This window comes from Cyprinus carpio, chromosome B2 (genome assembly GCF_018340385.1).
Source record: "Cyprinus carpio isolate SPL01 chromosome B2, ASM1834038v1, whole genome shotgun sequence".
In the NCBI taxonomy this organism is placed as follows: Eukaryota; Metazoa; Chordata; class Actinopteri; order Cypriniformes; family Cyprinidae; genus Cyprinus; species Cyprinus carpio.
Window position 1 is genome coordinate 26,648,438 of NC_056598.1, and position 26,818 is coordinate 26,675,255.

At 36.8% G+C, this 26,818-nt stretch overlaps 1 protein-coding gene across 1 annotated transcript; it reads left to right on the plus strand.

Annotated features, from left to right (window-relative positions):
* The first annotated feature begins 877 nt into the window (after window positions 1-877).
* LOC109108891 (long-chain-fatty-acid--CoA ligase 3-like) lies at window positions 878-22,432 on the plus strand. Its single transcript, XM_042718924.1, has 17 exons — window positions 878-1,106; window positions 6,367-6,609; window positions 6,688-6,838; window positions 7,963-8,163; window positions 9,200-9,377; window positions 11,053-11,162; window positions 11,260-11,398; window positions 13,491-13,641; window positions 15,141-15,264; window positions 15,454-15,525; window positions 15,601-15,740; window positions 15,832-16,004; window positions 17,109-17,183; window positions 17,333-17,524; window positions 18,461-18,575; window positions 18,661-18,818; window positions 19,602-22,432. Exons 3-17 carry the CDS (start codon window positions 6,689-6,691, stop codon window positions 19,757-19,759), a joined length of 2,136 nt encoding a protein of 711 aa, XP_042574858.1. The 5' UTR covers window positions 878-1,106; window positions 6,367-6,609; window position 6,688; the 3' UTR covers window positions 19,760-22,432.
* The last annotated feature ends 4,386 nt before the right edge of the window (window positions 22,433-26,818 follow it).

Consider the following 26,818-nt stretch of genomic DNA (forward strand, 5'->3'; position numbering starts at 1 on the left):
CGACGGCCAGTGGCGTGTGCGCGTGCACGTGAGCTATTTTACGTCCAGTATTCCAGCAGATTCGTCAAAAGCGACTGCAAAGCTGCAATGAAAAGACGTTGGTAAATGTTGGTGCAATTATTACGCTGTGTTGTTTCCTCAGTACCTGTTTTAATGCAGTTTAAAGTGTAAATTGTTTATTTAACATTGTTGACAAGGCAACGTCTGAGTTAACAAGAAATAAAAACAAAATGTGTTTATTTTCAATAAAATTAAAAAAAAAAAAAAAAAAACATTTGCGGGAAAGGTGGAAATAAAGCACCAAAATAGCTATTTGATAAGTATTTCGGTTGGGGTAGATGTAGAGAGGACTAATAGTCCCATAAGGCAGCATCAATTTGATAACTTTAATAAATATTTTCATTTTAACTATAGCACACTTTTTTTTATAATGTAGTTACAGAGTATCTGCCATCATTTCCACTAAGTATAAATAGCATCTATCTACACTTAATGCAAACATACTGCTATTTTTAAATAGTGTAAATAAAATCTATATCTATTTGCACTTAGTGTAAACAACAGACTGCTAAGTAACGCTATTGTCACTCAGTGTGTAATGTACAGAAGTAAATTACACTTGAAATATACGTTTATTTGAGTGATTGTCATTTTCCATGGAAGTGAATGTGCCAAGATAACGTGGGCGTGGTTTGTGAACCATGTCACCACGTGAAATCATGTTAAAATGACACTTAAACTGTGTCGCATGCATTAAAACAGATATTGAGGAAACAACACAGCGTAATAATTGCATCAACATTTATTAGGAACATTAAGAATGTACCAACGTCTTCTCATTACAGCGCTGCAGTCGCTTTTGACGAATCTGCTGGAATGGGAAGTAAAATAGCCAACATGCACGCGCACATCCCCAGTTAACACGATCCCCAGATGATCCTTCACACCGGCGCGAGTCAGCCACCGCAATATACACCGACTCAGAAAAAAAATAACAATCATCGCTCTCTGTTTGCCGCATCTAGCGCTTCTGTAATACATTCTGACCATTTTAAATGAGATGTTGCAAGTCTGACTGATCAGCGGCGTCAGCTTGGAAGAATAAGGTGAGTGTTTATTGTCTGTACAGCTCGTGTGGTGCAGCGTTGATTTACATATTAAAGACTCGCGTGCATAAAGTAAAGCATCGCGCGTGTTGTTACTCGGGTGTGAAGAGGGTTTGCATGCTCTGTTTCCTCTCAAACGGAGGAATGTAGGACATGGATGGCATCGCATTCTTCTCTTGATACTGATCGTCTCTGAGGCCTTTTCTCTTCCCAGCCTGCAATGACACATCAAGTCAAGTCAAGTCGAGCTTTATTGTCATTCCGCTACATGTGTGGACATACAGTGGAACGAATTGTCTGATAATTCACATGCATACATAAATTATTTGCTGCTTTCAAGCCATGTTCATACACCTGCATGCACTCTAAACACATTAACAAACACTGATCTTTTTCACACAATTTCACGTCAACAAGCATGACATTTTACACATTTCACACCCATCAGCTTAGATTCTCTGTGTGATTTAAAGGCAGACGAGCATATTTTGTGATGAAGAAGATGTTTTGCCTAAACGAGGTCACAGATGAGTGTGCTGGTGGCATGAGACTGCAGTTTGTTGTGGGTGATTGGGAAGATAGTGGTTTGACATGCTTTCAGATAATCCTGGTGGATTATGTGCTGTCAGCTGAAGGCCAGCACTAAGAATAAGTATCTGCAAATGCAGTGATTTGACTTGACTGGAACTTGAAGTTGAGAAGGTTTTCTATAATGAGGCTTTAATGTGCTAAACTAAAAGTGAAAGTGTGATATACAGCAGTGAAAGTATGGTGACCAATGGTATTCAGTGAAGATCTGGATTTAATGATTTCAGAGTGCAGGAGCATCATGTGTTTTGTGTGAAATTGAAGTGAAACCCAAGTCAGTGGGCAGCCATTTATGCTGCGGCACCCGGGGAGCAGTTGGGGGTCCGGTGCCTTGCTCAAGGGCACCTCAGTCGTGGTATTGCCGGCCTGAGACTCGAACCCACAACCTTAGGGTTAGGAGTCAAACTCTCTTACCATTAGGCCACGACTTCCCCCTTCCCCTTACGTATATACGTTAACAGGAGCACTGGATTAAAACATACATTTAACATTTTTAATCCATATCATATGCATATCCATCATAAACCCACCAATCGTTATTTCTTCAAGAGTAGCCTCCATATATTCTTGTGTTAGGTACGTGAAATCTTTATTTCACTCCGTGTAAACATGTTTAACTGTCTTCTCCTGGTTATTGATATTCTAATCAAGTCCAGAACACACTGGTGCTTAATAATGGCTCACAATCCACGATATTGCCACAACAATTGAAAGGGGTAATGACTACCCAAAAACACAGTTAAAAGCTTATGAATGATGTGGAAGAGTGAATGATGACGGCATTTATTTGGGTCAATCATTCCGTTAAAGAAATGGCTCATCCACAAATATGAATTTTCTGTCATTTACTGATCCTCATGTTGTTTTGAACTCACAAGACTTTGGCTAATTATGATATTTTTAAAAGATCCAAAGAGGATATATAGGCACCATAAAGCAAATCCATATTAATCGAGCCGTTTTGGAAAGAGATACAGTTGCCTTGTATGATAAACAGATTTAATTTAGGCTTTTATTTAGGCTACATCTAAATGATGATCGACACACACATACATAGCACACATCGCATCTGATAAAGGCTTGTTTTTATAGATTTGTTTTACAGTGTCTTTATAATATTTCTGGTTTTAGAGAAAATATAAGAATTTAAAAATTCATAATTTGTATGATTGAATATTAATCAAAGTCTTAAGGGTTTGCAGTGACAAGAGGGTTTAAATTTTGGGTAAACCATCCCTTTAACGCTATAAATAGTCAAGTGCAAGATGCCCCATCTTTTACAGAGCGATCAGTGCTGTGAGGCATATTTAATGACATTATTTCAAAAACACATTACAAGCAGGGACAAATGCATCAAACATGATCGCAAAGATTTTATTCTGGTTTGTAGAGTACACAGTGATGGTTTATACTGTACAGCCAATGGAGTGTATGATTAATGTCTTCTTTTATTCTCACACTCTGAGCACGAGGTGATGGACCAGCCGAACAGGTCCGATCACACCCAGCCTCATCTAGTGGTATATAATAGGGATTATGGATAAAGAATGATTAGATGATTAGAAATCCTGGTAGGTGTGTCTGGAAGCATGTTCCCTCACTTCTGCATCCGCTGTCTGTGTTTTTGTGCGGGGGAGTTTGATCACAAGAGGAAAAGGGAAGAGAACATTTTCCAAAATCGTTTTGTTTTCAGTTTAAGCCTCTGTTGGTGGTTACTCAACCCAAAGCCCTTTACCGGTTCCTCCTCTCTATGTTAAAGATTTGTGACATTTGTCCTTCAGTGTACTCTGGTATACACATAAACCATGTTGGTTCTTGCCATTACAATGCTAAGGTGTTGAGGGGTCACCAGGCTGATGCTATTCACTTGCTAAGGTGTTCAGAGAGGTTACTTGCACTCTGCTGTGCAGTTTCTAGCATGTTCTGGCTGGTTGATGTTTCTCGGTCCTTCAGTATAAGTCAGTGGGATTGTTTTTCACCCGTTCAATCATGATTATGAATAAAGCAAGCATGACTAGTTAGCATTAAAGCATTAATGATACAGACATTAGGTGATCTGTCAGCATTGTGCCCTTGAGCAACACATACTCTTTCTCTCAGTTCTGTCAGTGTTGTGGCAGTGCAGGTGAGTTTGGATCAGGTTGCTCAGGGGAGATGATATTTGATACCCGAGTTTAGCTGAAGATCTTCACTACACTGAGCTGATGGTTCTCAGATGACCATCTAATAACTAACTCTTGTGCTTCATTCAGATGCACGTGTGATCAGTATTGGGCGTTGTTTATGAGATATGGATTGAAACCATGAATGTACAGAGGATGATTACACATTTGTTAATCATATTTCAATGGTAGAAGTGGTTTGGCGCACCTGGTTATGCCCATCCAGCATTTTTGATTTGTAAATGTGGCGTTAAGCTAAAAATTTTGATGCTTAAAAATACAGTTTAGAATTTCTACACATGTATAAGGGGTCACTGTTATTTTTCTTTGGGTTTAGTGTCCACAGTTCAAATCATTTTGGGACCGCTGTATTTTTAAAAAGTGGCCATATCGTACGGTTCACCTCTGAATTGGCCATTTTCCACCCTTTTTTTTATGCTGTCTACACCAGATGTTTCTGGTGTGGCAAGCCACAACCTGACAAAATGAAATCCCTCCCAGTATAGTAAGCAATTATAATAATAATAATAAACAACTAGACAGCTAGAAGCCCTATTTGCTATTTTAGGTTCAGGACACCTTCTTCAGTCACTTCCTTTCCATCTAGTAAGGATTTTGTTTAGAAATATTGTTCCCCCAAATATATTTAACTATTGACTTATTTAAAAATGTATCACCTGAATGTATTTTAGAATGTTTGTCTTTTATAACTTTTGTTAATTTGTATACTTTGTGTAATGTATTCTGAGATCGCCATGAAAATAGCCGTGATGCTGGCATGGTGTTAAAAAGTGAATGAGTAAATAAATAAATTTAACTATTGTCTGACAAGTCATAGTGAGGATGTTGTGTTTAAATATTATGATTTATTTCCAACTGAAATCATAATTTTGTAATATCATAACACTGCTGTTCAAAAATTTGGGGTCAATAAAATGTTTTTAAAGAAATGAATACTTTTATTTTTAGCCAGGACACCTTAAATTAATCAAAAGTGACCATAAAGAAGACATTTGTAATGTTAGGGAAAGTGCTATCTGTTATTGCTGCTCCATTCTCAACCCTCTCACACAGCTTGACCATATGATGTTTATCACAGCAGCATTCTGCTTGCAATCCACTATCCACAAGTGGTTCAAGAAGTCTATTTGAATGAAGTTCATGTTGCAATATTGGAATTTCAGTAAGGGTCTTACAGAGATAGTTCACCTAAAAGTAATTTACTCATGACTTTTCTTCTGTAGGACATAAAAAGACAATTTGAGAAACATCTCAGTGCTTTTTTTTGTCCATACAATGGAAGTCAGTGGGCTCCAATGTAGGTTCACAACATTCTTCAAAATATCTTTTGTATACATTTTTCAAATACGTCTTTGGGGAATCTTGAGTAAATGTTCTGTAAATTCTGTAAAATATTTTTAGTAATCATTTCAGAGTCTCATTTGTTATCATTAAATTGTATTACATATCATATATTGGCATTTTATAGGCCACCCTGCTTGAGCCACTGTTGTGATGGAGTCCACGAGATATCTGAAAACATCTCTTTCCTGGGCTGTCTTTTTGACCTGGCACTGAAGTACCAAACCCCCCCAAAAAAGTCCGCAGCTTGTATTTTTCTCAGCAAGAAAATGGGAAAATGGGGTTTTTCCTTTATTGTTTTCTGTTGTACAGGAGTGTTGTTTATCTCTGGCTGTAAAACATGCATCTTCATGGAGGGTTTTAGGGTTTTTTTTACGCTTGGGAATTATTGACCTATTTCGAATGTAATTTTTAAGTTCAACACTGTTTGTTCTATCATATAGGTTGCTGGTTTATCAGGTCGATCTTTATTTTGGGATTTCCGCAATTGGCCAAATATCTCGGTTTGTATTTCATGTTCTGGATATGCTCGTCCCCTCAGCACACACATGCATTCATAAACGCATCCTCCTCTCAAACAGAACACTGTTTTAGTGTGAGCTTCATCCTTCCAGAGCCACAAAGCCTGTCTTGTTTGTCATCTGAGCTCATGGCGTTCACTGTCTGCCAGCCGTACAATGAGCCATGACATACTGGTTATCAAGCATGCTAATACGAGTAGCCTAAGTTTGAGTCCAGATAGCATCAGTTCTGAAACCTACCAGCCTGTATTATTTCAACAACAAATTACTGTAAAAAATAAAACTACATTACCCATGATTCTGCAAAGGCATTCCACCAATGAGGAAACCGAAAAGAGCAAATCACACCAAAATAACTCTTTAGTGCCTGCTCACTCTCATGATGCACTGTGAATGGCATAATATAGTCAGTTTTCCTATGCTTTGAATCTACCTAAATATACTGGATATATACATATACTTATGGGAAAAAATACTTCCAGAACCAGGGTGGATAAAAAGTGAACTGGTGTTGCTCTAAGACTGAAAGAGCCATTTCATAGATGCATCTCAAAGTATTCTACAGGTGAACAAATTTTGAGTCGTGACATTGACAAAAGACCCTTTGCTTGTTATATTTCTCCACAGGGAAAGCTCATCCTTTTTCCCAGGAGGCTTTGCACCCTGTCAGAGAAGGAAACTGGAGTAGGAAAAGGAAATGGAACAGGAAGTTGCTCACTTAGCCAGCAGGTTTGACAGTAGGCAGTAGAAAGCCCAACTAGTGCCATAAATAACTTCAAAGCACTTCAAGAACGCAGAAGAACTCAGTAAGACCTAAAGAATAAGAGGAATACTATCGCATACTTGGAGGAAAGTAAAGAACCACGCAAAGTGAGTAAAGGACAAAAATCACAGCTAAAGCTTGTGTGGTTTTTTTATCTTTTTGTCTCTTCCTCTGCTCTCTCTCAGGATGAAGTTGAAGGAGGACATGTCTCCTCTCCTGCTGCAGGTCTTTCGATCAGTCATCTGGGTTTATTCCGTCATCACGTTCCTGCCCTGGTACCTGCTCTCTGGAGCCAGCGGGAGCCAGGCTCGTGCTAAACGTGTCAAAGCGCGCTCCGTGAGTACAACAGTGGGATTCATTCTGCACAATCATTCAAAAACTGGGCATGACGTTTTTGAAATAAGTATCTTATCCTCAGCAAGACTGCATTTATTGGATCAAAAATAAATAAATATTGAAGATTTTTACAATTTAGAATAATGTAGTCAAACGATTAATCACGATTAATCGCATCCAAAAAGAAAAGTTTTTGTTTACATAATATATGTGTGCTGTGTATATTTATTATGTATATATGAATACACACAAACACACAAATTCATGTAAATATCTAAGAAAAATGTGTTGTTTATAAATTAAATATATTTACATGTAATAAATTATATGAATGTAAATATATACATGTAGCCTAAATATTTTCAAAATATCTATTGTGTGTGTGTGTGTGTGTGTGTGTGTGTATGTATTTATATATACATAACAAATGTACACCATATATTATGTAAACAAAAACTCTTATTTTGGATGTGATTAATCGTTTGACAGCACTTAATTATAAGTAACTGTTTTCTATTGTAATAGGTTTTAAAGGTGTAATTAATTCCTGTGATGCAAAGCTGAATGTTCAGCATCATTACTCCAGTCTTCAGTGTCACATGATGCTGATTTGCTACTCAAGAAACATTTCTTATTATTATCAATGCTGAAACCAGGTGTGCTGCTTAATGGTTTTTGTGGAAATCATGAGACATTTTTTTTTTTATAATAAAATTCAAAAGAATAGTACAAAATGTTTTGTAACGTAAATGTCATTGCTGAAACTTTTCAATTAAATGCACCATTGCTAAATATATAAGTAATATTTTAATTGGAGAGAAATAAAAACTTACTGAGCCCAAACTTTTGAATAGTAGTGTACCTCAACACATAATACATTCAAAAGATAATAATTCAACTGAGATTATCGCAGATTATTTTAGATTAATGGAGGGATTTGAGTCCCTTTCATTACTGATCAGCGTCACTTTATGAAATTGCTGGTTACAAATATGATAAACCAGGCCACAAGTGGGTTTGCATTTTCTTGTAATAGTATTCCCTGGAACATTTTTTTACCCCGTGCTTGTCGTACATGTCCAGATCTTTCCCCATGACCTCATTCTGATCTCCTGTCCTGTCAGGTAAGCGGGAATCCGGCAGGGCCGTACCGGGCCGTGAGCAACCAGCTGAAGCTGGTGTCCCTGCTGCATGAGGGTGTGGATACTTTGGATAAAGTGTTTGAATACGCTGTAGTACATTTCCCTCAAAGAGACTGCCTCGGCACTAGAGAGGTGCTGAGCGAGGAAGATGAGATACAGCCTAACGGCAAGGTCTTTAAGAAGGTGAGACACACACATCGACTCTCAAGGGCTTTGGATCTTTGTTCACACTGCAGGTGATTCTGTTAATTGATCTAATCAGCATATTCAAATGGCAGTATATCCACTTTAGTTGCCATATTATGTCAAGAGACTTTCTTCTTAAATGACAAAATAACAAGCTGTCATTGTGGAAACAGAGGACAGAAAATTTAACAATTTGCATTTGCTCAGGTATGTCATGGCATTTTTGATAAGGCGCATAAGACGTTTAGTCCAAAACACGCCCCAAATGTATTTGAATTAATTTATTTATTTATTTATTTTGATCAAAAATACTGTAAAATCAATAATAATGAATTTAAAGTAACTTTTCCATTTTAATATATTAATATATATCATTTATTCTTGTGATGCAAAGCTGAATCTTCAGCATCATTACCTCAGTCTTCAATGTCACATAATTCTTTGGAAATCATACTAATATGCTGATTTGCTGCTCAAGAAATATTTCTTATCAATGTTGGAAATGGTTGTGCTGCTTAATTTTTGTGGAAAATGTGATGATTTTTATTTTTTCAGGATTCTAGAATAATTAAAAGGTTTGAAAGAACAGCGTTTATTAAAAATCTAAATCTTTTTTTTATTATAAATTTATTTTCTGTCACTTTTAAACAAAGTAATCCATCCTTAATGAATAAAAGTATTAATTTATTTTTTACTTTTTTAATTAGACCTTTGAAAAGTAGTGTAAGCCTTAAAAACAGATTTTGTGTGTACGAAGACCTTTTTTTTATACCCCATTCTTACACAATATTCAAGTATATGTAGAGTCTTTCTATGGTTAAGGGGTCAGATCCCAAGAGAACTCGCTCACAAATTCTCTTGAACTCCAGAGGAAGATGTTCCGTGGCCGTCTCTCTCTGTAAACTGTTTTTATCCCTGGCCTGTTGTTGTCCAGAACTGTTTACATGAAACTGAAAAGAAGTCACAATCTGCTGTGAAAGCTGCTGGGAATTTTCATTCAATGCATCTCTGACTCCTCTGTCTTCCTCTCTAGGTGATTCTGGGCGATTATAACTGGCTGTCGTATGAAGACACTTTCCATCTGTCTCAGAGGTTTGGTAGCGGGCTGGCTTCACTGGGTCAGAAACCTCTTTGTAACATTGCCATTTTCTGCGAGACTCGTGCAGAATGGATCATAGCGGCGCAGGCTTGCTTCATGTACAACTTCCCCTGTGAGCAATTGAGTCACACACACACACACAGAGTACTGTATGCTGCTCTATGCTGACTAGAAGAGAATATCAGGCCAAAAATAGCAGCACTGCTGTAGTACTAGAAGAATGACAGCATCACACTGAAATCAGAACTGTTTTTCACCATTCAAGCACACATGCATGCTGCAGGAAATTTGATTCACAAAGTCTTTGGTTTCATCACATTTCACATGTTGTCTATTCTATAGCTATACTATGGGTCAGATTTACTATCAACGTGCTCCAGCGCAAACCCTCATTTGGCGTTAAAAAACTACTGTCAGTATTTACTAAAGACACGCAGTGAAGAATTAGCACTGAAAAGGCGTGGACAGTAATTTTTGTGAATTACCTTAGTGAAAATGCATTTGTAGGGTTAGGTTTTTTTTTTTGTACATTTGAGAGAATAATAAAATAAAAATAATAATTATAATAAATTATTAATATTATTGTATAGTCACATAAAAGGGGGAAGTCGTGGCCTAATGGCACCGAACCCCCAACTGCTCCCCAGGCGCCGCAGCATAGATGGCTACCCACTGCTCCGGGTGTGTGTTCACTGCTGTGTGTGTGCACTTTGGATGGGTTAAATGCAGAGCACCAATTCTGAGTATGGGTCACCATACTTGGGTGTATGTCACGTCACTTATTAATGAATACTCTCTTACTATAAATATTCAGACTTTATTATTATTATTATTATTATGAAATACTCTACTTTTTATTTCACAGTACAGTTTTAATGAAATAGCAATACATTTATGAATGTTTTTTTTAATTGAAATTATATATAATGATACTATATGAATAATTCATTGCTGATGTTATTAAATACTCAGCTTTTTATTTAACAGTACAATTTGCTTAGGTTTTAACATGTAAATAGTATCAAAATAAAATAATAATTTATTATTATTATTATTATTATATTGAATGAATACTCTCTTACATATACAGATTATTATTAAGTACTTTTAATAAATATATAATACTATTATTAAAATATAAATGTCAATATAACATTTATTTTACAATACTGTTTAATTGAAATGGTATTTTATTATTTAAATTAAAAAATATTTCTGATGTTATTAAATACTCAGCTTTTTATTTAACAGTACAATTTGTTTAGGTTTTAAAAAACAAAATAAAATAAGTGTATTATTTTTATTATTATTATTATTATTATTATATTGAATGAATACTCTTACACATACAGATTATTATTATTATTAAGTACTATTAATAAATATTATACTATTATTAAAATATAAATGTTATTATAAAATTTAATTTACAGTACTGTTTAATTGAAATGGTATTTTTTTATTTAAATTAAAATTATAATGATTGCTATTAAATAATATTTAGCTTATATTTTATACTACAATTTAATTGAAATAGTAATATAAATCTGTATTGATCTAATTTAATCGTGTAAATAATAGGATAAAATTTATTGTTATTATACTGTTATTTATTATAAAAATACTCTCTTACTGCATATTCAGACTTTACGTTCATTAGTGAAGTTTTGGCAGAAGTATGAAATGATTTGTGTGTTGTCTCTGCCTCTTTCTCTCTCTCACTCTTCTATACTTAAAGGCACAGTTCTAACTCAAAATCTAAATGCTTTTCTTTCTCTTGGCCTCAGTGGTGACTCTATACTCTACACTGGGAGGAGCAGCTATAGCTCATGGTCTAAATGAGACTGAGGTCACACACATCATCACCAGCAAAGACCTGCTGCAGAGCCGCCTCAAGGTGAAAACACGGCGCAGGCCATATATCAGACACACGACACACTCATCAGCTATCAAGAGCTGCTGTCACTCATGCTCTCAATCACACTCTCTATCAGGCCATTCTGATGGATGTCCCCAGACTGAAGCACATTATACTGGTTGATAAGAAGCCCACCAGTTGGCCTGATCTCCCCAGAGGCATCATGGTCCACAACATGGCTGCTGTGCAGGAACTAGGGTCCAAACCTGAAAACTGTAAGCCTCAAATAGCATTCTACTTTGTTTGAAATTTTTCTATGCATACTATTAAATTTGCATGATGCATATGGTTTCACGTACTACTTTAAGTATATAGTATACACTAAACAGTCCAACCATAGACTTAGGTTCCCAGGAACAGTAGGCTTTGCTTACTGAGGAGCATCTTTTGTTGTGTACTAACATAATAAGGACAGAAAGAGCTGAAAACACAGATTGTTGAGGGAAGAAAGACAGCGGGATCTTCCTGTCAGATCAAAAGAAGGCTTCTGAGGGCATGTGGACCAGTGTTAAAAGCCCGCGCACTTAGCCTTTGTGTCAGATAAGAGCAAGTGTTGAGATAAGACAGGGATATGTTATCATTATTAGAGCAGGTTTAGAGAAAGAAAAGGTTCAGACATTTCCCTGGGGCAGTTTTATGTGTTGCATGTCTAACGCTCACACAAATGAAACCGAGCAGGATGAATGATCCTTGGTGCATCTGATTTCAAATGAAATGGTCATGTCTATGCCTCATTCTCCTGGAAGACTTCACCCTTTACAGTGGGAGCATTGGAGGGTTGAAGGGTGTAGGAATCAAAAATAACAGTAAGGCCTGGTTCACACGGGACGATTTTAAAATTGTCGGCCGATTTTCCAAACCTGAGAGACCCCACACACGGCGATAAAAAATCACGGGTCTAACAGTTTTTGGTCGTACAGTGTGTGGTGTGCAGCCACACGGCAAAATCAAACACATCACACACGAACCGATTTGACTCCCGAGGATTCCCATGTCAGACGGGAAATCTCGCAAAATCCCTCGAGATCAAACGTGACTTCAGAGTAAACAATCATGGCGGACGAATGTTGCTGATCTGTAGACACTGGATAAGTTTAGTTCATTCATTCCTGGTTTCCACGCGCTGTTTGATCCGTGAATAACGGAGAAATGTGAATGTTTCTCTCTAGATCTCGCAGCGATGTTATTACTTCTGTGGCGAATTCAAATGCTTTATTTACTGGATCTCATTAGCGCTGTGTAGTAACAGCGTCGCATGATCACGATCGGTTCACGCTGTACTGGTCCAAACTGATAAACAGTCCGTCAACCACACAATAAGTATCGTTACCGGACTTTCTGGTGTGCCATGCCGCCGGCTGTTTTGATTTTGTTTTCCCGGTACTACCTCACCGCCTCGTCACCCTCTCGCTTTCTGATTGGCTACACGCCACAGTCCACAGGCTGCGTGATCGTTTGTTCTCGGGGGACACCACACACGAGAAGAAATCGGGCCAAATAAATCCAACATGTTGGATATCCCCGATTTGAGATCGGAGCGGTCCTGGCGTCCTTCCGAGCAGAGGAGAGCAGTCTTAACACACCACACATGGCAGGAATATTTGATCAGATTATTTTACGATAATCGGAGCATCCTAAGATTGTCGGAAGGGGTGAATCGGGGCTAAAATCGGCCTAATTATCCTGCCGTGTGAACCAGCCTTAATTCTCACTTTAACATCATATTTCCAGCTGTCCAAGCCGCATGTGATGATGCACATGAGCATCAATTATACCTAACTTCAAATTTTGCCTTACAAAAAAAAAAAAAGAATATATATCAGAATATTAGAATGATTTCTGACGGGTCATGTGACGTGAAAATTTTTATTTGCTTACATTTAAATTGTAATAATATTTTACAAAATTGCTGTTTTTACTGTATTTTTTATCAAATAAATACAGCTTTGCTGAACATATATTAATATAAATAAATGTGTATTTGACTATATTAATTTACTAAAACTGTTAATTATTAATTTATATTTATTCATTTTAACAAATATGTTTTAAACAAAAAGCTTGTAACTTTTAAGCTTTTAAAATTTGATAAAGATGACAGATGATTTTACGGGTGCCAGTGGCTTCATTTACATTAGGCAGATTTATGACTTGTTTTTGACTGAGAGGTTCATGCAGTGCAAAACAATCTTGGCTGCAAGTTTCCATTAAAAAAGTTTGTTTAGAGCACTTCTGTCTGGAATGCCCCAACGACATGGGCGCCTGCCTCTAATGAAGCAATGTGAATGTGTGTTTCTCTGTGTGCAGTAATAATGTCCCGCAGGCAGCCTGTCCCGTCTGATATCGCAGTGATCATGTACACCAGCGGCTCTACAGGCATTCCTAAAGGAGTCATGATCTCCCATAGCAACATCATCGCTGGCATCACCGGCATGGCTGAACGCATTCCTAACCTGAAGTGAGTTTCTCTGACACACGCTCATGTCTCACCAGCTGTTTCCTTCACCCTGTTTTTTTGCACATTTTGAAGCATTGCATCAGAAACAAGTGATGGAAGCACCAAATTTCGGGGAAAATTCGCAAAAAAAAAATATGTACGCTCACATGAGGTGGTTTTTGACTTGTGCGAAAAATGGGAGATTGAAACCCATTTTGCAAAAAAATTCCTCTGTGCATCAAAAAAGTCATGTGACTTTGCGATATGGGATGACGTAACCTGATTAACCAGTGGTCCGATCTCGTTCCATAGCATCTGAAATGTTATGATCATTCTTAAATACCTGAGCAAAGTCTGTCTTCAAAGTATTTTTGTATAATTGCCTCCGAGAGCTGTCTTACACGATTGCGTTCACAAACTGCAGGCGTCCACCTTCGAAAGCAATGGCCGCATTTATTGTGTTATTATAGGCTAAATGAAAATTATTATATTCAGTAGCTTCTCCTGCTTTTATTAGTGATATTTAGTGCCAGTTTATCATGAAGTGACAACTTTGTTCTCTTTGACTCGTTGGATTCGCAAATGTTTTATGAGATATTCCAATTTTGCGCATAAGTTAAATTGGCAACTTTGAGTGGAAACCTAGCTACTGTTTGCATTCATCGCTCTGTCTCTCTGTTTTTATATTTTCCAGCATTTTATGTCTATCCATTGATTTTTAGTTAAATAGCTAATCTCCATTAATCTCTATTGTTCTATCGGCAGTACTTCATTTTATGTCTGAATAAAGAACAAGCATGTCCTACTAATACAGGTTTAAAAGCAGAAAGCTGGTCATGGCAATATGATTAATTGATCATCATAAATAAGTTACTTAGGAAGCAAACCTGTTTGTTTTTTAAAAGAAATTACAAAACTATTAAGTTGCGCAACTATTTTCAACATGATTTCAACATTTCTTGAGCAGCAAAGCAGTATATCAGAATGATTTCTGAAGGATCATGTTACACTGAAGACCGGACATGCTGTAAATTTAGCTTTTCATCACAGTAATAAATTACATTTTACAATATATAAAAAAAAAAAAAAACAGTTATTTTAAATTGTAATAATATTTCAGAATATTATTGTTTTTACGGTTTAAATAAATGCAGCCTTGGCAACATAAACAACATTGCCAAACTTTAGATTGCTACTGTTCATTTAAATCTTTAAAATCTCATGAAATGTTGAACGGACCAAAATTATTCATACTGGAATGTATTACTGAAAACTTCATGTAAGTTTTCTTAATGACTTATAAAAATAAATTATAATGAAATGTCTTGTTTATTGTTCCAAAATGTGACACTTGACATTGCTGTTAGAAACACTTTTTTTAAAGCTGTGCTTGTGCTATCCTCAACATTTTGTTTTCTTTGTCTGTGTGACTGAACACTGGCCTGCCAAATCGTCTGAAATGTATGTTTAGATGATGGTAAAATATTTTCTGTTAACACACTTTCTGTTTATTGTGGCAGTGAGAATGACACCTACATTGGCTACCTGCCACTTGCTCATGTCCTGGAGCTCAGCGCTGAACTGGTGAGTGTGTCACACGGCTGCCGGATTGGATATTCATCACCTCAGACTCTTTCTGACCAGGTACGAATGCACACACTCACACATGAGTCATGCTATTGTGCCCTCATCACCATGTCAAGCTTTTTTACAATCTCAGAATACTTCAGATTGCCAAAGCATTTGCATCACAACTGCAGACAATCATAACACATCCCTGCATCTTGAAGAAACATTTCTGCTTTTTTGAAAAATGTTGTCCTTTCCCCACAGTCATCTAAAATCAAAAAGGGCAGTAAAGGAGACACCAGTGTGCTCAGACCAACACTGATGGCAGCCGTACCTGTAAGAAACCTCAAGTTCCCAAAAACACACAGCTGTTAAGGTTGATAGAGATGTTAATTATTTCTCTGTGTGTAGGAGATTATGGACCGTATCTATAAGAATGTGATGACTAAAGTTGAAGAGATGAGCAGTGTGCAGAAAACTCTCTTTGTTCTGGCATACAACTACAAGATGGAGCAGCTTTCCAAAGGATACAGCACGCCGCTCTGTGACAGGTATAAAATGAATGCTGCTTATAGTGAAATTATTTCATCTAAAACTCGCTGGGTTTGTTTAGAAGCAGTTCTGTTTTCTCTTGTTCTGCAGGCTTGTGTTCAGAAAGGTTCGCTCGTTGCTGGGAGGTAACACGCGTATGCTGTTGTCTGGCGGAGCTCCTTTATCTGCAGCTACTCAGCGTTTTATGAACATCTGCTTCTGCTGTCCTGTGGGACAGGGCTACGGCCTCACCGAGACCTGCGGAGCCGGGACCATCAGCGAGTGTAGGCATGAGATTCACTGAGCCAGGTTCAGGCAGTTAGGAGTGAATCTAGGATCAGCAGTTTTATTCTAAAATAAAACAAATATCATGGATTTTTAGTTGTTAAATAGCTCATCTCCATGAATCTCCATTGCTTTATTAGCAGTGCTTCATTTTATGTCTGAATAATCAATTAGCATGTCCAAGTTAATTTATCCATGACCCTGACTTAATGGTAATGTACACCGGTGTTTAAAGGTGTATCTGTTTTGTTGAATTTTTTGGAAAAAAAAATATTAAGCAGCACAATCACTTTCAGCAAGAGTGATTTCTGAAGGATCATATGACACTGACGACTGGAGTGATGGCTGTTGAAAATGTAGCTATGCAGTTATTGAAATAAGGCTGAAAAAATTAAAAGGAATTAATATAATTAATTAGTAATATTACTAAAGGTGAAAAGAAAAGGCGAAATAGAAATATTAAAAAACTACTTAAGACAAAAGAAAATAACAGATACTAAAACTTAAACTAAAATGAAAATAAAAAAATAAAAGGCACTTAAAGATATTAATAAAAACTATAATAGTAAACAAATATAATAACACTGGACTCATGGGGACTAAAAGAAGAGTATGTTACTAAAATCAAAGTCTTGACTAGTAATGTGCAGGAATTTCTAGAATTAAAAGGTGAGTCAGCACTTTAAATTAAGGGGTTTGTATTCTAGTATTAAAATAATTCGATAAAATTAAAAGCTGGTTACAGTGGAAAACCTGATATTAGGAGAAATCATAGACATTATTACATCATGTTCTGCTCTGAAATATTTCATCGGCTAGAAATTGCTTTTTGAGTGCAGTCTTTTTTAAATAATTTTTAAAATCCTTATCCTGCAATCACAAAAACAGACTAGGGAAAATAATGGAAATTTATGGGTCAGCAGGTATGGGAATCTTTGGATTAATATATTTAAAATTAGTGGTGAGAGGTCTCGAATAAAACCTGGGTTAATATGCATGTGACTACTGCAGTAATAATAGTATAGGCATTAAATTAATGCTTCTGAATAAATAAATATGTAAGATTACATAAGTGTGCTAATACACTGTGTATGTTTGTCTAGTTTCTGATTACAGCACTGGACGTGTTGGAGCTCCTCTGGTGTGTTCAGAGTTCATGCTGAAGGACTGGGAGGAAGGTGAGTTCAGCTTTTTTACTGTCATCCCTTATGATGAAGTTGATTGGCTGCTATTGGTTTTTCTTTACCATAATTAAAGTATGATGAGAATTTAAATATTATAAAATAATGTCCATTTAAATATTTTTCTCTTTTTTTTTTTGCCATAGGTGGTTATTTCAGCACAGACAAACCAAACCCACGAGGAGAGATTCTGATTGGTGGTCCCAATGTCACCATGGGTTACTATAAAAACGAGCAGAAGAACCGAGAGGACTTCTTTGTGGATGCAAACGGCCAGCGCTGGTTCTGCACTGGAGACATTGGAGAATTCCACCATGATGGCTGCCTCAAGATTATCGGTGTGGAGAGATACGCAAAATATCAGAGCTATTTTCACCCAAAAATGAAAATTCTGTCATCGTTTCAATTCAAATCATTTACTCCCCCTCCACTTGTTCCAAACCTGTACGAGTTTCTTTATGTTGAACACAGAAGAAGATATTTTGAAGAATATCTGTAACTAAAAAGTTGATGGTAGCCATTGACTTCCATAGTACTTTTTTCTATTCTATGGAAGTCAATGGCTGCCATCAATTACCAAACAATTAATAGAATTTTTAATCGCAATTACAATTATGGATCCCACAATTACGTAATCGTTCAAAGTGGCAATCAATCGTTCAAAGTCCACTTATGTTATTCTGCATGCTTAAGATATGTTTTTTTCTTTCTACATGTTATCTTAAAGGCTGATTTATACTTCTGCATCGGACATATGCCGTAGCCTCTACGCCGCAGGATGTGCGTCGGTTTTCATTTATACTTGTGCGCAGAAGCATAAATCAGCCTTAAGGGTTTTTCCATTGTTTTAGTTTTAGTATAACATTATAATACCATTCATATTTTTACTTTTTTTATAATTTAAAGAAGAAACCAATCCGATGTATATTTGAGAAAAGCACTAAAGGTTTTTCAATTAGTGTTTTCAGCTTATTTTCATATAAAAATACGGCATGCAGTTGCATCAAACAATGGTATAAACATCATTCAATGTAAATTGTGAAAATCGTAATTAGTAATTGCAATTACAATTTCAAGGGAATAATCGACAAATATGATTTTTGTCATAATTGTGCAGCCCTACCGTCAGTTATTACATACAGGTTTGGAACTATTTGTTGGTGAGTAAATGATGGCAGAATTTTCATTTTTGGGTGAACTATCCCTTTAAGTGTTATCATAGTCATTTCTGTGTAGGTTCCTCTAACTGGTTGTGGCATGTGTGTGTACTGCAGATCGTAAGAAGGACCTGGTGAAGTTGCAAGCTGGTGAATATGTTTCTTTGGGCAAAGTGGAGGCTGTGCTCAAAAACTGCTCACTCATTGACAACATCTGCGCTTATGCCAACAGGTGAGTGTACATAAGAAACATGCATTCATAAATGCTGTATAGTGTTTTAGCTGAGATGTATAAATCTTTCCATCTCTTTATACAGTGATGAGTCTTTTGTGATTGGGTTCGTGGTGCCCAATCAGAAGCAGTTAACCGTCCTTGCTGAGCAGAAGGGCATTAGAGGATCATGGGAAGAGCTCTGCAACCATGCAGAGATGGAAAAAGAGGTTCTACGTATCATCACAGACGCGGCTGTAACAGGTCTGTCAACAGAGGGCAAACACTTGTCTCCATTTTTTTTATTTTTTTATTTTTATTTTTATGAGCCGGAATTTGAATTGAACTGGCCACAGCTTATATGGATGCTGAATTGGATTGACAGGAAGATTTCTGAATTGCAATGCCATTGCCAAACATGTTTACTGTATCATGGTTTTGCGTCTTTTTCTTAGTAAAAAGTAAACATTCTGTAGGTTAACTTGCCATTTTCATAATACAACTTACAATATAAATCTTAGAATAACCATATATTTTTTTAAAGAAATTAATACTTTAACTTGGTAAGAATGCATTGAATTGATCAAAGGTTACATCAAAATTGATAATAACAAATATTTCCCGAGCAGCATATTAGAGTGATTTCTGAAGGATCATGTGACACTGAAGACTGGTTTAATGATGCTGAAAATTCAGCTTTGCATCTAGGAAAAATGACACTTTAAAATATATCACAACAGAAAACAGTTATTTCTCAATATTACTGTATTTTTAATCAAATAAATGCAGTCTTGGTTCCTCTCAATGCTGCCTAAGGTATTGTTGGGAAATCTAACTCATTTTTATGAATTGGCATGTTGCTTGTTTAGGCAGTTTATTTCACTGGCCCAATTCCAATAAAAATTAATTCACTTAAAATGTCACTCAAAACCTTTGGCAAAAGCCCATGCACAGCATTTTACCTAATTGTTTTAAGCTTCTTGCTGTATACATATATAGCTATAGCTTTCCAACATCATGTGAAATAAAATCTGTTCTGTTTGACAGGTAAACTGGAGCGCTTTGAGATCCCAAAGAAAATCCGTCTGAGCGCCGAACCCTGGACGCCCGAGACAGGCCTGGTTACCGACGCCTTCAAACTCAAACGCAAGGAGCTAAAAACGCACTATCAGGATGATATCGAGAGGATGTATGGTGGCAAGTGAATGAAGCCAGGCGGTGTGATGTGATGTGATGTGATGTGATGGGGGGGGGGGGTTTAGGACGCACCATATACCACAATGCCTATATACAAAAATACAACCCACAATCCTCTGCTTTCCTGCTCCCTGTGATGCTCTGTGATCAGAACAGGGACACACTTGAATTTGCGTTCAGTGATGGTTTATCGAGAGGGAACGGAGCGACAGCAAACGCCACCTGCTGTAGCAGGTACTAAATAACACACTTCTCTCAGATGATATACAAAAGCGACTTCTGAAAGACACATGACACAACATACAGACTGTGAGACTTTTGGACCCCACCCAGTCCTTTTGCTTCTCTCTCATTGGCTCTTTGTGATAGACACGCCCCCTCACCCTGCCCTCAAATTGTTCTGCAGGCAGATGCGCTTGATTCCAACCTACCGCGAAGTGGTCACTGAATTCTCATCGAGAGTCTATGCAGGGAAAGATTCTGTAATTTGGATGTATTTTTTGTTGCTTATTTCTTTGTTAATTTCATTCAGACACGTTTTGATCTGAAACCGCTGCAAGATTTGGAATGCTTGGATATGTATGGAATGCTTCTCTAACTGTATCTGTTACAATGTTACTTTTTCTGGAACTTTGGTGTTTTTACTTGACATTTTGTTACTTTGAACTTCGGCTTCTGTTGTTTACCTGTATCCAAAGGCTTTTACTGTTGCCCTGCATGTGAAATGAACGCTGCGTTTCTGGTGCTAGTGCACACTGAGGACTGTGTACCTAGAAAGAAACCAGAAAAGACCAACCTTACAATCCAGACCAAGAGAGACCAGTAATAAACCAGACATCTGTTCTGATGTAACAAAAGCAGTTGTAATTCTGCACCAAAGCTGTTACGGAGAGCAGTCTTAAGCCAGAGACGTGCTCTAATACTACACAAAGCTTGTACAGATGCAATAGAGAGGTTTTTGTTTTGTTTTGTTTGTTTTTTTGTTATATAAATAATCCAATTTCAGAGACATGCTCCAAATTTTGTGCATTTCTATGTCAGTGAGTTGGCGTCCGGTCTGCATCTGAAAGATTCTCCCACGTTCCATTACTCACGTCTGCAGGGTTTGCCTAAGAACCACATGGGATGTATGACTCCATATTTACAGCATATATTTCTTTGAACTCTGTCTTTTGTCTGAATTTGTAAAGCCTTTAAATGTATTTCCTTCTAAATATGTCATGTGATCATATGATGTCAGCCGTTGTGTTGCATGGATGTTTTGCAAGGGAACAAGTGTTGGCGTGGAGTAGTTCGGGTACCTTTTTGTTTCTTAAATGGCCATTTTTTTATTATATTGTGATATTGTCATTGTAGGAGAAGATTAGTGACTTCAACAAAGAGGTAAAGTATGAGTTTGAATGTGAAATAGACTTATGTATGCACAGTCCGGCCCCAAGAGCATGAATGTCTCCAGCCTCTTCGATGTAACGGAAGAGACACATTTATTCTGCTTCTGACTGTGCAGATCACTTACATCATTCAACAACTAATGCATTATGATTCGCATTTGACTTTGCATGATTCAGGAAATGTAAACCAAACAAATAAGAACTGAATAAGAACATATTGTGCTGCGGACATTGATAAATGTGACATTTGCAAAAACAGGGCAAATGTTTCTTAATCTGTACATTTATTCATTATTTATGTGAAAAATGTTGATTTTCAGCACTTAACATTTTCAAAATGAAAAGTTCAGAACATTTTTTTTTATTATTATTATTATGTTTTCTTGATTCGTTTAGACATTTTTTTTTTATTAATCTTTGGTTGTAGAAACACTCCAGCTTTGCTGTCACAACATGATGCTCTTTACTGAAAGTACTTTGTTTTTGTTTTATTATCATTTTTGTTTGTCCTAAAAGGAACTAAAGGCAAATGTTGTTCCTAAACTAGATGCGTCTCTGCCTTTCCTGTGCTCGATGGAGGATGTTGATTGCCTTTTTTACACAGTGGAAATTAAAAGTGGTTCATAGGAATTTATACTTTTGATAATTTATTTCTGTCTTTGAATTCAGGGAGTGACTCATTCCCCTCTGAAAGCTGCTGTACTGCTCACCTTGATTGTGCTTCATTTACATTCTGTGATGTCATTTGTTCCAGCTACAAACATCTGGCCTATCAGCTGTTAGTCTCAAGAGAGCTCCACCTTATTTCCCATTTTCCGAGCCGAACTGTAATCTGATAGGTTTATTCACCAGTCAGTCACGTCGTTGGCAACAGCTAACCTAAACTGATCCGCCTGTTAGACGCTTACGCCATCAGTGCCATCTGTGTTTAACTGCATCCTACTTTACGTTCTTAAAGTCCTTGATGTTAAATGGCTCTACAAAAGCCTATTGAGCGTTCCAGACACACAAAGAGGATGTTTGGTGGATTAATTCTCTCTCCTTGTTAACCGCTCTGTAAATATTAATTTTATGTCAGAAATCCATAAAGTTAGTTGCATTTAGCAGATGTACAAATGTAATATCTCTTTTAAATATGCTTAATCTTGGTTACTGACCAGGTTTGGGGTATTTTCTCCTCTGTGTGAGTGGTTACTGTCTTACAACAAGCAGGTTAAAGCAAACAGCTTTATTTATTTGTAATTTGGCCTTGAAACTATGTTATAAAGAATAAAGTTTTGTGAATTACAAGGGGATTTTTGAGTATTATTTATCTGTGCCCTTGTTTTCAGAACATTTTTTCAGAATGGTGATCAAAGTTTCATATTTATGATTTAACTCTCTGGTACTCTTCAGTCATTTTTGACCAAAAAAAATCTGTTTTGAATTTTTAAAAAACACTTCATCAGAATGGTACAAAACTTGGTGACTTTTATGGCATTTGGAATGTGAACACAAAAAAAAAATAGGGCATGATTTGAACAGGCTAAAAATAATAGTCACACTTGTGGTCTTCGGTCAAAAATGACCGACCATAGGAAATGAATGGGAAATCGACAAAAGTCAGAGAATTTTTGTGTGTACAATCTACAAATCTGCCACAATGCAGAAAAAAATAGACAGCAATGACGGTGAAACTCTAAAACATCAAGAGTGCAAAACCAACACATCCACTCACACACACGCGTACACACACACCTATGAACTAGTGTGACTGTAACACAGCAAATATGTAAAATAAAAGCAATAATTCAACTACAGTGCATTAAAAAAGTTGACAGCAAGGAAGGGGTTACACTCTGAAACATCAAGAATGCAAAACAGACACACCCATTTCAACCCCCCCAAAAAATCTAAACTTTTACAAAAGTTGTCTTTGAGAATGTCTAAATATATATCCAAATCTACAACTTGATAAAAATAAGTACTTATGTCTAAAATCAACTAGAGAATTTAAAAGCCTTTTATTTGGTGATTTTTAGTAATTTTGTGTATAATCAATTGGATTGCTTATGTTTTTCTTATTTTACTCCCACCAGATGGCACTAATCTGGCTTCAAAAATTGGATTTTAAAGGCACTGTCTCTTACTTAACATGATACTGCCTTAATTGAAAAGCAATATAATCTTTTTTTTTTCCAATGGGAAAAGAAAATCAAAGTTATTGCCTAAATATCAATTAGTAACCTGAAATTCTCTCAAAATACAAAAGAAAAAAAGAAAAATATTATTGAACAAAAATATATTACATTGTTTTCAGGTGTCCGGTCCCCTTTGACCATGAAGACCACAAGTGTGACTCCCAAATAAGGAGCACCAGAGGTTTAATGTTTTTTATATATAATTTCTGTCTATTTAAATGAAGTTGTATATATGAAATGAGAGAATGAGAAAGTATTTTATGTAATATTATTTAGTTTAATATTAAAGTAGATCTCATAACTATTATACACCAGTAGATGTCAGCATCAGATAATTTACCCTAGAGAAAATCAAGTCTACAGTACCTTTAGCCTTGTAATGTCAAATAATAATTTTAATATAAAAATATGCTTAAACGTTTTGTATTACAGCTCAGAAGACTAGCCCTTGATTGACTAGCCATTTGTATTTTTTATTTAATTGTATTTATTTATTCATTTTAGTGTACATTTTTTACAACCAATGTTTAATGAAGATTTGCTTTATACTTTATTGACACGTATTTCAAGATCCAGATTCCCAAATGCACACTGAATATCCTGTTCCACTCAGAAAAATGTCAGAAGGAAAAAGGCTCGCAAAAGGCAGTTTAAATTTACAACTAAATGTAAAGTTCCTTTTTTAAAAAACAAATCTCAATTTTCTATCAAAATTTTGTACAAACGCAAGAGTGAAGACACATTTTGAATACATTTTCCTAAATAAAGCATCTCTCAGTGACCTTACTCAGTTGACGTCAGAGTTTTTCATTTTTGTTGCGGTATAAGATGTGCGGCACTCGATGCTCGGCAGATTGCCGTTTCAAAGCATGCATGTACAAGACTAGTCAACCTAACAAGTCAGTCCTTAGGACAAGTATCCGTGTCCATGGAAACCAAGGCCACAAGCCGGCAGTGACTTTCTTTTGTAGAGATCATCAGGAGGAGAAGATGGAAGGAGACAACGACATTCTTAGAAACTTGGTGATAAGTCAGGGCAGCTTTGTGAAAAAGAAAAGACAGAAAGTGAATGGCATTATAGAAAATGTGATGAAAACATCAAATCAAATATCATTCTTTTAATTAAAAAGAATGAGTCAAGCGCTGCACACAGCTGTGGATCAGGAACAGATTCCTACAAATGACTCAGCTGTGCAACATTTATGCCGCATCAAACCTCACATTTCATACTGCTATCACCAAAATCACTGTGAAAAAATGATGGATGGATGAATGGATGGATGGATGGATGGATGGATGGATAGATGGGCAAGAGGAGGAATTTCTATCAGAGGATCCGCTGGGAGATTGTGGTAAACATGGATCACTGCCAAACGCATCATGATTCTCCCAGTTTCAATTTATGACTAATTCTCTGAAGCCTCTCTCACTCAAGCAGCATTTATTATTTTGTATTTATGACGTGCACTTTTCCTTTCAGTCAGACCTTAATGAATATTGTGGCATCCACAAATCATCTATTGTTCAATAAAACCCCATTATTGAAAACTCATCAAACACAGTGAGTCGATAGTGTGGTTCACTGTCAATCACTGGCCTTAAAAACATTTATGCATCCACAAGAGCATTTTTGAATATACTTCATCTTTTAATTAAATTTTTTTATTATTATTATTATTATTATTTTTAGTATTTAAAAATTGCACAAACATAATTTGAGAAACAAGTTAATTTACAGTAAAACTGACATAAGAACAGAAACATTCAGTTCATTTGCAAGCTTAAAATTGAATCCCAGAGGTTGACTCCACTGTACATTACTCAGCATGTTATTGACAATTATATCACCAGAACAGAGGGATCATACAGCCTTTGCAGTGATGTGAAGGTGTGTGTGTGTGTGTGTGTGTGTGTGTGTGAGTGAGAGAGAGAGCAGACTGACTGTCAGGATGTGTTAGCTGTTCTCCATCTGTGGCACTGGCAGTGAGAGTTGGAGAATGACACATCAGAAGAAAAGCAATAAACAAAACAATCATCAGGGGAAGATGAGGAAAACCTTAGACTGACACCTACACATAGACCAACATAAATGCATACATATACACATATTTAACGCACACCCATGGACATAATGGAGTGGGCACATCTACATCTGAGTCACTGCTGCTCAATCTCTCTCACTCTCTCTGTCAGTTAAATTTTATTGGCATGACTAACAACTGTACAAAAATTTATAATACAGAATAGCAACGAGAATTTCACTTCATCTGAAGAAGACATGATTGGTGCTTGCCTGCCCAAATCTTGCCACCACAGTGCCAGGGTGTTGCGATGTGGTTACTAAAGTGCTCTGGGTGATTGATAGGTTGCTGGCCTGAGTTTCTCTGATTATTTTATGATATGTGTAAAAAGTAATAATGAACTTTGGCAAAATTACACTACAATATGATGGATGGATGGATGGATGGATGGATGGATGGATAGAACTGACTAAAACAACACTGACTGTAATGAAAATAAGAAATAAGAGCTTTAATATGACCAAGAATATCAATAGAATATTTAGCATTTCACAACTTCAAGCTACAGCAGCAGTTGGTGTAAGACTGCGTGTGTTCTGTTGGAGTGAATAAGTGTGTGTGTGTGTGTGTGTGTGTGTGTGTGTGTGTGTGTGTGTGTGTGTGTGTGTGTGTGTGTGTGTGTGTGTGTGTGTGTGTGTGTGCAGTTGGCGTAAGATTGTTTGTGTTATTTTTGTGTCTGGTATATGAGTCATCACTGGGATATATTTATAGCCCCTCTACCCAGAGAGAGAGAGAGACAGAGAGAGAGAGAGACAGAGAGAGGGAGAGAGAGAGAGAGAGAGAGAGAGAGAGAGAGCGGTAGAGAGGAAAGGAGGTTGTCAGCGGGCTGCTCTGTGTACGTGTGGGAAGGGAAGATCTAATGAGAATCTCACTGTGTGGTCAAACTCTGGCACTTCTAGCAGTGTGATAGGCCTGTCACCCCTTTCCTTATGTACAGGCCTCCTCCGGCTCTCTCTATCCATGCAGATGTAGAGCTGGATAATTTTAATGAACAGAGAGACTCCAACTGCGCTTGGCTATGCAAGCAAAGGTCATTTTTCTGTGTTTTCTCCTCAGTGCACAGTGTTTTTCTCAGAACTCTGATTCATTAAAGGTGTGAAAACTTTCTAGGCTCCTTTTTATGAACCCCCACACACATATTTATGCAGTTGCTTGGCTCATTTCTTGACTGTTTATAATTATAACCATATCTGTGATGTTCTGTATGAGGTATCTAATTTGCACAATCTGCCACAATAACAACAGGGCGTTCGTGCTGGTTTGGCGTGGGTTGGTGGGAGTCACAGCCCATCTCTGCCAGAGATTCACAAGAAACTCAAATATACAGTATATCCAATTTACCGGTCTCTAACCTACCAAAATGACTAGCCAATCATGAAAAAGGCTCATTGGAAAAACATGCTTCTACTGCAAAA